The sequence below is a fragment of the Camponotus floridanus genome, unplaced genomic scaffold (assembly GCF_003227725.1).
Source record: "Camponotus floridanus strain SB8 unplaced genomic scaffold, Cflo_v7.5 scaffold86, whole genome shotgun sequence".
NCBI lineage: Eukaryota > Metazoa > Arthropoda > Insecta > Hymenoptera > Formicidae > Camponotus > Camponotus floridanus.
This window is the reverse complement of record NW_020229856.1, coordinates 213,522-227,986: the sequence shown is the minus strand read 5'-3', so window position 1 is coordinate 227,986 and position 14,465 is coordinate 213,522. Positions and strand designations below refer to the sequence as shown.

General features: G+C 34.7%; 1 protein-coding gene and 1 long non-coding RNA gene across 15 annotated transcripts in view; both read right to left on the bottom strand.

Moving 5' to 3' along the window:
- LOC105255764 (tight junction protein ZO-2) overlaps window positions 1-14,465 on the bottom strand; it is a 47,869-nt gene that overhangs the window by 8,556 nt on the left and 24,848 nt on the right. Inside the window, exons 1-4 of one of the 14 annotated variants that reach the window (XM_011265247.3) lie at window positions 12,479-12,610; window positions 11,740-12,155; window positions 11,401-11,656; window positions 9-178 (exon numbers count right to left, since the gene is read on the bottom strand). In XM_011265247.3, coding sequence (XP_011263549.2) covers window positions 9-178; window positions 11,401-11,577 — 347 coding nt within the window. In that variant the 5' untranslated portion in view covers window positions 11,578-11,656; window positions 11,740-12,155; window positions 12,479-12,610. Of the gene's footprint in view, window positions 1-8; window positions 179-2,017; window positions 2,781-4,138; window positions 5,422-5,501; window positions 5,803-11,400; window positions 12,156-12,478; window positions 12,611-14,465 lie in introns of those variants that run through there. The other 13 variants (XM_011265246.3, XM_011265249.3, XM_011265250.3 and 10 more) reach the window with 13 other exon arrangements.
- Window positions 8,510-10,283, bottom strand: LOC105255765. The gene is made up of 3 exons (XR_889549.3): window positions 10,130-10,283; window positions 9,530-9,777; window positions 8,510-9,030 (listed from the first exon to the last, which is right to left on the bottom strand). It is a non-coding gene; the product is annotated as an uncharacterized LOC105255765 (long non-coding RNA).

Here is a 14,465-nt window from a genome sequence, read left to right as displayed (position 1 = left end):
AAACTTACTGCAATTTTCCTTCAGCTGGGCCGGCTTTGAGCACATCGGAAATCGCGATTGCTGGATCACCATTAGTAAAATGAGGATTATCGCGACCTCCTGACACAGCTATACCAAAGCCGTAACCGGGAACTCTAGTGACTGTAACATGATGAATCTCCCATCCTCTGTCTCCAGTCTAAAATTCAAGATAAGAAATTATGACAATCTTCAAAAATGCAAAAATTCCGTCAATAATCACAGACAAATCATATCATTATATAATTTATTATAATTTATTATAATATAATTTTTTATCATGATTTTCTTTATACAGAGATTATTTCTATTTTATTTCATATATATATATAACATTGAATATTATGGATGCAATTATTCCTCTTTTACTATCATCATATAATAAAATATAATAATTTAAGAAACGAATGGATTAAAACACGAATTAATTATTTAATGTTTTAATCCATTCACAAACTAATCAAATATATTTCTTCAATTAATTCTTGTATGTGCGTTTATATTTTTCATATAATATTTTATTGTCGTATACAAGATGATAAATTACGATAAGATAGAAATATTTTCTAAAGGAATCGATAATATATTACAATATTTGATCACTTTCTTTGTCATAATATCATTGTGCAATTTTATTTGCACAAATGATATACAATTGTCACATGCGCGTATTATCATTGATTCATTACAAGGATATCATGTCGAGAACCATCATTTTACATCATCTTCTTACATCATCCTTCAACGATGCCAAGTGTAAATATATAAGCACAGTTATCTCTATTTCTATATTTAAATAAGATAATATTATGCAAATACAAAGAAGAGAGCGCACATATTACCATGTCTAGTGACAAGCATATATCCTGTGCAATAAAAAAATAAAATGAAAAAAAAAGATCTAGTTGAAATAGTACATCTTAAAAATATATTATTGTATCATAAAAATAATAAAGTTCCTATTTTATCCTGAAATTTTCTTCAATTTTTCGCTAAGATAAGAAAAGAATATTAAACGGAGAGTTTTATGTTTTTTCTCTCAGCTATATTATTAATAAAACTATTAACTTAATTAATTATTGAAACGAGAGTAAAATTAAATGTAAAATTTAATATCATATGCATCGATAAAAATATAATATATTAACAGATTTAATTCGCATGTACGGACGGATAATGACACAACGCTTAACCGGCAATTAAAAGACGGTATCGCTTAATTAAAACTCATAATTCATTTCCTACGCACGTGGAAGTGTAATACAATGAAGTAATTATACTTCGCATTCCACGGAGAGCGTATATTCCCCAATTCTCCCGTGACGTGTTTTCATCAAAATATACACCAACTGAATTAATGATAATCATCGCGGGTACTCGCTCGTCCGCCATGATAATTGAATTTCGGTGAAGCGGGAATAATGAACTGAGAGCGTGCGTTTCGTTGTTAAAAGCGCGCGAATTCCATACAATTTGCCGTGGTAAATTTAGCCGGATGGGCTTATGAGTCTCACTCGATAGCACGTGTGTTACGAAATCCCCTCTTCTATGTGAGAAAATGCCGATAGACTCGGATAGACAGATGATCCACTACCCCGTACCAAATTGCGGAATTATCGTCCTCGAATAACAAATCTATTTCTGATCTTTATATCATTCGGTCAGATATCACATACATCCTTACTCGAGTAGATGATAAGAAGGAATAGCAACAGTGCTGGATTTCAACAAACCCTTCTCTCCCCTTCTTCCTCTTTCCGTTAAATCATATTGTAATAATAGAAATAAACGCAACATGCGATAAATCATTGATTAATCTGAATGTCTCGATATCTAAATTTTTTATACTATATCTTAATAAAAAGATCATACGAAAAGATAAGGAATTTTATTAATGTAAAACGATATGGATTTGCCGTACTTTTAAGTACCTTGAGAAACAAGAAACTCGCATTAAGATTCATTTAAATTACTAGAGCGATAATTTTCGAGTATTTACATCAGCCCTGATATCAAGCCCAAGTATCTCGGGATGCGCTACCTGAGCGTCGAGCCCTCCGGTGGAGTTGTGCACGGTGCCGTGGGTCGACGAGATGGAGTTTGGCGGGGATCCAGAGTTTCCCACGTGACAGCTGCCGCTGCCGCCGCCGCTGCCACCGCCGCTGCCTCCGCTGCCGCTTCCGCCGCCGACCCCGACGACATTGTTATCGCTCCTGTCCATCCTGCTTACCGTAGAGAGAATGACGTCTCTTCCCTTATCCTTCCGTGCGTTCAAGAGGACGATTCTCTCACGGGCCGCTCCCTCGCCACGCACTTCCGCCGATCCGTGATCTGAGATTCCGCATCCCTTCCCCCTTCGGACAACCCCCGCCTTCTCAGGTGAATCACGCGGAATCGCGTCGTGCTGGATCGTTGACGTGTCGCAAGCAACTCGGCAAATGCATCATGCAAACCGTATACGTGGTGAACGCACGATCAATGGATCGCCGCGTCTCTTGCGTAAAGATGAGATTGCTCGTTCAAAGTGAGAGACCGTTGACCGATGTTAACACGTGACAAAAGATGTCGTCTTCCTTTTGTTAAGCTGCTGGAGAAAACGGAGTTGCGCATCTATTGTTCGAAAGGCGTCGCTGTCATCCTTTTCGACGCCGACGTTTTTCCGTTAAAGAGGAAATATAATTGTCGTAATTGACGTTTGATGTTCAAGTAGTAGTGCCTCTTAATGCTCTTTGTGTGAAAGTTTAATCTTGAAGATTGTCGCTCTAGAATTTGCATTGATTTATTTATCGCCTTTCTCTGGTTTTTGTTCGATAGATATCCCCGTATAATACTGATAATCAACCACCTAAATAAATTTTAGTTTCTTTTTAAATTTCACTTTTGATTCAAACTTTAAGTTTCTCTCTCTTGTCTTAACGCGAATGTATAACATCTAAAGGGAGAATCCTGGAATTAGACACAATTCGTAAAATTCACAGAATAAATAAGGGGGTTTCTTATTCCTATGTGTGGGCTAAATAATCTTGAACCGCTTCTTTTTAGAAAAAAAGAAATAACACTTTTAACACGCGAAAACTTTTGATATAAAACGTTAGTTTAAGAGAATTATTCCAAGATTATAAATTGAGATTACATTGAGATAATATTTCACAATTTCTTCAAACATTACGTATACATTTTTTTCAGACGAGATTTCCAATTTTACGCGAATCTGAACACTTTTCTCGCGCAAGCTGCAACTTGTATCTCTTTCGCAGAATGACCAGATCCGAATTTTCCTGAACGAAAATCGAGACAATTTAACGCGAACCTCGTGGTCCGCGACTGACCCGTTTCTCTCCAATCGCGCGAATTTCCCTTCCTCACGTCTGCGTTCTCCGCAACAATTCGCTCCGGTTTGCCTTGCCCGGTCACGTAGCCGTAGCTTCTCGATATACAATCTCGTCGTTGTCGTCGTCGTCGTCGGCGCCTCTTTTTCCCTCGCGTCAGACGCGCTGTAGCGTGAAGCGTTCAATTTCGAGATCACCGCGAATCTTTGCCGCACATTCGATCTCGAATCTGCTCTCTCGAAATAATTTGAAGGCTTATAGTAGACCCTCGATAAAAAAATCTATGTAACATAAAAAAAAAAAGTTGTAAACCTTTGTTGAAATAATAAATCGCAGGTTAATTCAATATTCTTGAAATATTTTTACAGTTTCTTGCAACAGTTCCCTTTCATCTCCGAATCTGATTTGGATTCAAATTTACCTTTTTATAATTGTGATTTGACAGCAATTTCGCTTCTTTTGACTTTTTGAGATTCAAGGAATGCTTTTCTATCTTTATTTCAGATTATTGTCGTCTTCAAGCGAGAAAAAAAAATCCATCAATCGTATCTCTTTTTCGAATCCATGTTCCCCGAGTTATAAATCAATTATTTCCTAATCATCAGCTGTTTTCGGATTGTGCGTAATTCCAGGATTTTTCTCTTTTCGCAAGTCTTCATGGATCTTGTCAACGTTGTATAACGTTGCGACAAAAATAATCTCGTGTTAGGAAGAGGAAAAAGAAAAAATTCCTCGGAGGCTAAGCTGATAACAAAATTTAAAAAAGAACGGATATTGACTCATTAACAGACTCGGTTGTTGATTATCAGCATCGTGCGAGGAAGAAGATCTCGTCTATGGCGATAATGTAGAGACTCCGAGACAGCTTTAAACCGTATATAATTATCACAACGACGGCAATTTCTCGCAAAATTCCCTCGTCTTCTTCTTTTTCCCGTGCCTCATGTACAAAAATATACCGCGCCCTACGACGACCGGAAGCGCATTTCCAAAAACTCGCTGAAGGCCGTCGACACACACAAACAGGTTCTCCGCGGCTACCTGCGCTACGATTGCCCGAAACGAAACCACCACAGAACCGGATCGCGATTTAAATCGCCGAGACGACCTCGCTCGGCTTTACCTAAAGAGTCTTGTCGACCTAATCACTATGTGAAAAAAAAAGAAAAATAAAAAAACAACACTCTTCAGCTCCGTAAGCTCACGATTCACAAAAGCTTGTTCATCCAAGTGGCAATCTAAATTTTTACTCGGAGAAAGAAACAGCAGATATCGCGATATTCACTCAAGGATGTACAACTCGAGATTTCTCTCAAAACACCACGGGAGGATCGACGCGTAGATAGGCGATCGTGCACGTGAATCAACAACGAAGCGACGTCACTCGCGTGGTGATAAATTCGGGGCGATTCGAGCATCGATTCCTATACACATCGGCACTGCTCGCGACTCGGAATTGGCACGCACGCCACGTTCGCGGGCGTGGATGGTGGATGCACGTCGCGCGCGTGCATCTCGAGTGATTCGCGTCGACTCTCTCGTGCCGCATCGCACGCGCCTGCACGCGGCCTTCGCGTGCTTACACCAATCCAGCAGCGGGCGGAGAAAGAGAAACGGAGCCGAGTCGCGAGAGATCGTTCTTTACCTCTTCCCGAGCGGGATCGGTACCTCGAGAACGATGGACCGAGGACCGAATGTCCTTTTGCCGAGCGCGGAAGTCCTGGCGACGAACGCGTTCGGTTTCTCTATCGTCAGGTCGACTGTAGAATCGGTCGAGGACTGCAGGGACGCAAAAGGACGGAGCGGTGCTGGAGGGAGGGACGGTGATGTTTAACACACACGTACGAGGGACAAGGAGAAAGAGAAAGAGAGAAGGAGAGAGTGGGAAAGAGAGCGGACGAAAGAGAGGAGCGGAAAGAGCCGGGGCAGAGGAGAGCGAGGAGGGTAGGATCGGAGCACTCGACACCGGTTTTGCCTGGTCGGTTCGCTTAGTTGGCAAGACTACAAGCAGAGGTCGTTCCTCGACGAACGTCTTGCCCGTCTTGAGCGTGTACGTACGTCCTTGTGGGTGTGTGGGTACGTAGTCCTGGTACACCATGTGTACGCACGCGGGGCCAGGCTCTACGAGAGATCATTAACTGGAATATGACACACCTTACACCAGCTGGAATTCTGCCGCTTGTCGCGCGGGCCCTAGGTATCCGCTTTCCGTTTCTCTATTCTTTGTCCTCGCGACTTCAGAGTATCCCGACCGGGACGAAAATCATCGTGAACACGAGATTCCGGTCCTCCTATTCTTTTGCCCTTTCTCTTTCCCCCCTGCGTTTCAATTAAAATGAATACAGATTTAGGATGTGGAGGGAAAGAGCGAGCAAGAGTAACAGTCCTATGCATTCGTCGAGGAGAATGATGTCGGATCAAAGGATCGATTATATAAAAACGCTGAACGACTATCCTAGAAACAGAGAAAGCAAATTGATATTGAATGAGAAATACATTTATCTCACTCAAAAATTCATCAATAATATCTCACTAAAAAAAAAATGCCAATTAAATTTTCGTCGTAGAAAAAATATAATAATTGTGCAATAAGTTAATTAAGAATAATATGCAATAATAAAATAATAATCTGTTTTTTTTAACTTACATATTTTTTCATATTTTCTACATTTTAATGCAATCTTTTCTCTCTCTCCTTCTTGTCATCAATGCATAAATACGTGTTGTATTAAATGTAGAAAGTTTAAAGAGATGCAGCTGAAAAGAGCAAACCTTATGATCTCATAAACGGAATGAAAGTTGACCTTGGACGGTCAGAGAAATGTATGCTGGAAGAAATGCCTCAAGTTTTTTAACGCATAGCTGATTCGGAGATCAATCTATGCAAGATGCTAAGCACAGAAATCGACAAATAAATTAACAATGATATTTTTTATTATATAAAACTCGTCTTTCTTCTCATCTACTTTCTCATATCATCCACACAAAAAATTATTGATTCAAAACCAAGTGTCAAAATATGCGAATCTATAAATTTACAACGAGATATAATTGATATCATTGATATCATTGCTTTCGTAAATTTCTTTGATTGTTAGGGTCATCTTTTAATAGAAATTTTATTTTGAAAACACCATGATACAATTCTGTCTTTCACTCTCGCTCTTTCTAGAATTAAACGAACGATTTTTTTCTGACATATTTCTCAGAGGAAAATTGTTCTAATGCAGCTGTCGTATTTCCATTTAGCGCGATAGGAAAGCTAGACTTATTGTTGGACGATGATTCATAAGTTTCATAAAATCGTTCTCTCTCTCCCTCTCTCTCTCTCTCTCTCTCTCTCAGTGCGAGATCACGAGATCACTGAAACAAATTACGGCAAAGTCATTCCGTTCGTTGCGATCATAGTAGATTACGCTCGCATTTTATACTAATGAGAAAAATTACGCTCGCACTTCCCACAGTGCTCGCCTCATTACGTATGAATCTGCTTAAGCATCGCGTTGAATCTAGACGCGCGGATAACGGATTTGAAAGGGAAAATCCGACGCGGAGGCTACCGTACTACTTTTCAAGCGTGTCGAGGAGGCTAAAATGCGAAAACGAGGAATGCAAACGATGTCGTCTACGCGCACGTCCCGAGAGAGCCTCGGCCTTTTAACAATGGAATTCTTTCCATCGTATTCTTAGGTTTAACGCTCTTTTACATCGAGAAAATAGAAGAGCAAGTGAAAAAGTTGTAGAAAGAAAAAGTAACAAATCTTGTATGAAGAGTCCAGGAAGAACGTGTCAAGTTCATTTTACATCCTTTCGAGATAACATTACGATGTCGTAGTCCTGATAAAGTGTGGTTTAATATTATTCGATCATAAAGAGGCAAAGAACCTGCTTAGATCGAAGGAAAAAATAATACAAGAATATGAGGAAGAACCTGATATCATCAGAGAAATTCTCGACATTTGATTAAAAACTCACGTTAAGTTACTAATAAAATTACATATATATATCAAGTGAATATTACTGTAATTAAGATTATTTTAAGCGCTTCAGAACAATATAATATTATCATCAGGTCTTAAAAAATAAAAAAATATACAAACTTTAAAAATTGATACAAGCTAATTTAAGACGTTTTTCCCTCGACTCTTCATATGTGAATATGAATTTTGTAAATCAATAATAATAAGGAAGGCTTGTTTAAGACCAAGAAGAGCAACGGAGGAAAATAAATTTATTTTTATTTATTCTAGAATTTTTTTGTGTTCTATTAAATTATTATTGTCACCGAAGAGGATTCGAAACGTTTCTAGAAATTGGTTTTCTTTTAAAATTATAGATTTATAAAACACGCAATACCACCTGTGCTCTTCTTGGTCTTAAACAAGCCTTCCTTATTATTATTGATTTATCATTTGGATCAATTATAGGTTTATTTATTTATTTCATTATTATATATATTTTTAATTTTTTTGATCCTTGATGAATTTTGTATACAATTGTATACAAAATTCGACATGCAAGTTTTCCTCTTTAAAATCACACAAGTATACCACATTAGGTCGTAAAATCACGCACGATTCGTATGAAAAATGATTCACATTATTCAAATTTGATATACAATAACGATTTTAACACAAGTCGCGTAGATAAAATTTAAATTTCAAGATTAAATGTTGGGGAAAGCATGTTATAAGCAGCAATCTCGCAGTCGTGTCGAGCACGAGGGAAACGTTTAGGAATGTAAAACGCTTGTGGATACGTATGTGTACACGACACCAGCGCATGATTCAAGCATCCAGAAAAATTCTGCCGCGCGTCGTATATCGCAGAAGGAAAACCGGATTTCAGAATTGCGTTATCGGTTTAGGATAATCGCTTGTGCAAAACGTCCATTTTTTACCGAGAATTATTATATATTTAAGTTATCAATTTTTAAATTTTTTAATTTATTTTTCTAATTTGAAGATTATTTTTCATTTGCTGAAAAATACATTTGCATAAATACAAAGATGTATAAATTGATTATTATTCGTAATTATGATAACGTTTAATTTCATATACGTTCACGTTTAAAATTTTATATTTTTTCATATATAATACATAACTTCATATGTAATATATAAATATGAATTATGTAAATATAGATCAATGATAAACACTCAATTAAAAATTGCGATTTTTATCGCGAATTTTATCAACTTTTCGTTAACGACTTTACTCTATCTGTATTTGTTTCTTTGAAACACGCAATACGTAAGACAAACATTAATGTTCCAAGTTATAATAATGAATAACGTGCAATGAAGATTGATGACTATCGATCATATTAATCTCTCACTCAGCGTTTCGCGCAAACTGTGCATAAAATGCGGAAAGCGATGTAATGATGATGACGACGACGACGACAACGACGAACACGGTCGATTTGCCAAGCAGCAACGTCATTCGCACGCAAAAAGATCTTTCGTCAACCGCGACAGGTAAAAAACTTATTGGCAACTTCGGGCTGACCGATCTTAAGGACATTTCCTAAGGAATGTACGCTTGTAACCCAGGTAGATCTAGGTACCTGTCGCCGCAGGCAGGTAGCTGCATCAACCTTAGTAAGCGAATGAAGGATAAGGCGACACGAGGGCGTGGTGCTATTTGAACATCTCTCATCCTGCATTGATTATTTAATTTCCTTGAAGAAAAATTATTGTACATTTTAAATTATTACTTTTATATAGTTAATAATATTAATAATATTAATAATTTTAAAATTAAATTATTAAATTAAATTAAATTTTAAAATTATTAATATTATTTAAAATAATTTTAAATAATATTAATAATTTTAAATTTATTTTTTAATTCGTTGAAAATAAACAAATAAGAATGTATGGCGATTATGATTCGTAATTAGATCATGTATAATTTCGCGTCTTACGCGTATTATATTTACGTTTAAAATTTTATATTTTTTCATATGATATATAAATAGAAATTTCATATGATATATAATATGATATATTCTATGAATATATTGTATCATATATTATATGAATATATTCATATGATATATAAATAGAAATTTTGCAAATCGTCACGCTAAATTTATATGTTTTTCTGAAAAATAATAAAACAACATTACTAGTAATATATATCGTCATTTAATGACAATCTTTTTTTGATGATTTTACCTTGTTTTAAATTGAAAATTCCCAGTTAGAACATTATATTGTATAGCTGTCGTACTGACCTCGCCGCATTTTTACTTGTCCATTCCGTTTGCCTGCATTTTAATGCGATTGGAAACGTGCGTTAGCACTAATAAGGCCGCATAAGTCATTGTGTAGGCAGATAAATAGATAGAGAGAGAGAGAGAGATGACACATTAATAGCGTTCTTTTCAATTTTACTCTTAAAATACAGCTATCATTTTTCCGACCTGAAAGAGAAAAAGAGAGGATGAAAGGAGGATAGTATTTCTCGAAGATATAAAAATAAACCTGTACAAACGATATTTTTGCGATAAAATAGATACCGGAAATTGTTTGGTTCCAGAGTCGTTTTTAATTTCAACGAGATTGGTTTTTCGGTTTATATCGATTAAGTACTTTTTAATTGAAACATCTATGTTTTTTCTAAAAGTGTCAAATGCTTTTTTGTTTGCATATTTTTTTATGAAACTTAACAGCGTTTTTGAAAAAAAGGTCGAAAGTATTAACAAATTAAAAACGCATTAGCACTTGGTTGTGGAATCATTGGAAAGTTATGAAAGATGTGCATATATTATATACCTGTCGAAACCGGATTAGAAACGTTCCATATCACACTTTCATCTTTCTCTTCTCTAATTGTCTTTACATAAGGAAATAAGCAATTATTAATCCAGTCCGCAATATAGAATACTTTTTTGTTTACGTCCACTCATTTCATTCTCTTTAAATCTTTAAAAAGTGCTATAAAAATGTTTTATACAAATATTATCTTTTTTTAATTTAATTTTATATATTTTTCTTAAATTTAATTTTATATATTTGAATTATTATTTTTTTAATTTCGTGACATTTTCTCTGCCAAATTTCTATTTTTAAAAAGATATATAATAACATTTCTGACTTGTATGATAAAGCAAGTAGATTCTAAATTTGAATTTACTACATTTGCACTGTGGAAAAAAATTTTCTTGCATTTATATTGGATTGAGAATTATAGAATGGGTGGATGTGATTTCTTCTATATTTTCCTTATGTAGAAAGACTTGCAGCATATTTTGAATCATTCTGTAGAAAGAAAAAGGGCGCGCATGATAATTGCCGCGCAATCAAACACGCAAAGTGCGCGTCTAACGCTATCCGTATATCCGATTATGCGGTCACTTCCCGTGAAATTATAGCCAGGAATCCGTTCTCCGACTCGCACAAACATGACACGGAAAAATCGCGGCTCGTATTCTCGCTTCTAGCGTTAAAATTCAACTCTCGCATTTCGTTTTCACAAAGGTTCCTCTTTGTGCATAAAAGCTTATGCGTATAAAAAGCTTATTTAGCATTAAAACGCGTCAGAATCTACTGAAAAAAATTGAACTTTGTTCAATGATATTGCAGATGTAACTAATAAATACGCCGTAAGTTGCTTGATGTCTATTAATAGATCTAATTGGTCTGCCGTTCTTCATAAGCACACATACAGATCAATTGGAAGAAAACAGACAGTCCCTCAACGAGTTGACTCGACATACGCACACATGCATGTCACGACGTACGCGTGGGTGTACATTGTATGTACACAAAACACTGCGCCGTTTACCGCAAAGACGTAACAGATTTATACGAGGAACTTTACGACCGCAATACGTCTCAACACCTGTTTCTCAAGTCGCGTATCTTGGAAATGTTACGTCATCGCAAAAATGATGTCGTGCGCAAAAAAGATGAGTGCGTGTCGTGAAGTTTATAATATCACAGGATATATATAAATAACTATTTTTAATCAATAGCATCAGCGTAATTTAAATGCGTCGACTAAGATGCTGATTTGATATTTCGTTTTCACCTTTTCTTTTTACCTTATGTTTACGCCGATGCCGTCTCGAGGTGTTCGCGATAGCGGTGCCGAAGAGGAAATCATCTCTCAGTAAATGCGCGTCGTGCGAGCTGCTGGCGATTCTCCTCTTCGACGTGGTCTTCCGAGATCTCTTGTGCTTCTTCTTCTTCTTTCTAAAGATCTTGCGAAAAATCTTCATACTCCGTCGAGGTCCATACGAATGTCATTCACACGCGCAACGCCGAAGATCAAAAGATCGCTGCCCAAGATCACAAACTCTGTCGACAGATCAATTATTCATGTACTTATGCAGAACATTGTTTCACGCATGACAAAAAGTTTGACGAAAACTTAAGCGTACATTTCAGGGAGCGCGACGCGGACAATGGAGCAAGATTAACTGGAGTTAGTTATTAGTTTCGCGAGAATATACGTGGGAGAGACGCGAGTATTCAATGCACTTGAACGATGCGCACCAGCTAAATCACTAGACGCGCCGCCGCGTTTACGCCAAAGTCCATGGAGTTACTCATCGCGGTGCGCCATGTGCGATGGGGGCGGCTCATAGCTTATCGTCGTACATACGCTAGATACACGCACCAGAAACACGCACCAGAAACACGCACCCAGATCAAACGGCTCTGAAATCGTCTCTGTGATTTCCCAACGCCGTTCGTGCCCATGCTGGATTAATCGATCGCGAAGCCCCACCGAATGTCTGTCTCACTTTACATCGGAAAAAGCAAGTCGTTGAAAACTCGAAGTTATATTCAGCACCTGCAAATTAAATTTCAGATAAATAATTGATTTTTATTTGCTTATAAACGTTCAATGGCTTAGTATTTAATTGGTATCATTGAAGGAAGAAAATTATTGTTTGCTTAATAGAAAATATTATATTCTGCAATCTAAGCAATACTTTTACTCCAATTATTATTCAATCAAAAGATTATTTTCTTGCTTTCTCATAGCGATTAATTGTAAATTGCGCTTTAAAAAATAATAATTTTGTATATATTTGTTTTCCACACATAAATATTTCGGTATTGCTACTATATCTTCAAAGATACTATATCTTCGATAGAGAAATAAAAGATTACCTTGATTCTTAATTGAATGTGAGGTCATCACACTTCTCATCTGATTGATATCGGTTACACCGGATGCACCGTTAAAGGACGCGCGAATTAAAGTTCGCATATCTATACGAAGAATGAAGAGACAAAGCATTTCCTCCGGAAGAACTGTCAAAGAGTCCAATACAATTTTGACTTAAATTCCTTTTCAATTTAATTTTTAAATATTAATTGATTATGAATATTTGCATCGTTTTGAATCATATCGCATGTCTTTAAATTCATTTTTATGACATCGCATTATCAATTGGAATAAATAAATTACTCAATAGTGCTAAGAGAAAAGAGAGAAAGAGACAGAGAGAGATTAGACTAATAACATAATCAAATTATATGATTGAAAGCTCGAAATGATTTCTGATCCAAATATGATAAATGCATTATCATTGAGAGTGACTTAAAAGTATAAAAGTATTATATATTGATCGGAAATGATACCGATGTACATATTTTTTATATATCTCTCAATGCATTATAATTTAATAAAAAATCCACTAATGATTATCACATAATTATTATCATTTTGATCATTTTCCGCGTATTGCAAACTTTTTGATAATCTTACACATATCTTTACATATATATTTTTAAGCGTCAATTATTAAATTTAGATTATATATTTACATTCTGCATCTAATACTATTAACTAAATATATTTTTGATATTTTATTTGTAGCTATTTTAATATATTTGTAGCCAAGTTTAAATGCAAATAAATGCAAATGATCCAGTCTAATTACCTTTTATCATTTGTAAGTTAAATTTTTTATTTTTTAAATTATGTTTTATAAATATTTTTGAATTATATTTTTGAATTATATTTTTAAATTATGTTTTATAAATATTTTTGATACGATATAACTAAAACAGATAAAACCAATAAAACATTTTATAAAATAGACTGATTTTAAAAATTAAATATTGATTTAATTTTTGTTATTTATTTTAAGATCTAAGTATATATAATAATTATATAAATTTTTTTAATGTATTACAGCTCAGAAATTATTAAAATGTCTTAATATAATAATTTTTGGAAAAAAAATAATTCCACGTTCACTCTTCAATAATTCAAACTGGGATACCTCCTACAAAGAATAATTGAATAATTTCTATTTTTAAGCATGCAAAGTGTAAATGCATTATTACACACGCCCGTTCTCTGCGTCGATGGCGACAAATATGGATCGTCTGTAATATAATGAGATAGAGTGATATTTCATTGCTGACAACAAAACGCCCATCACAAGTTATGTTGACACATTTGTTATTACGTAGATTAGCATATATATATATATATATATATATATATATATATATATATATATATATAAAACATATATTTGTTCTTATATATATACAGTACTAGACAAAATAAATCATACACCTTTCAACAAATTGAATTTGTTAGTATAACTATTCTTTTAACAAGCAAATAGATTATTATAAGTATAAGTATAATAACAAATTCAATTTGTTGAAAGGTGTATGATTTATTTTGTCCAGTACTGTATATATATATAATTATATTAATTTTATGTTATATTAATTTGTAAATCCTTTTTAATATTAAGTATTTTTTAATTTTGCGAAATGGCAATAATTAAAGAAAATAAAAAATTCACAGAATATAATCTATAGAAGTTAATTACAATGGATTATACAGATAAAAAGTATTAATAAAACTTGATAATGCCAATGTATGACAATATATATATGATAAAGCATTATTTAATAAAGTTTCATGAATTCGTATCCCATTTTATTTTAAAATATATCATAAATATAAGTATAATCACTAGCCTTTATGTAAAAGCAGTTTTTAATTTATTATAATGAAAATATGTTTGTCATTAATTGTCTCATGAGTGATCATGTGCTATAAACAATAAATTTGTATAAAAATATATTTTTTAGATACAAGTTATATAGATTATATTTTTAAATACAA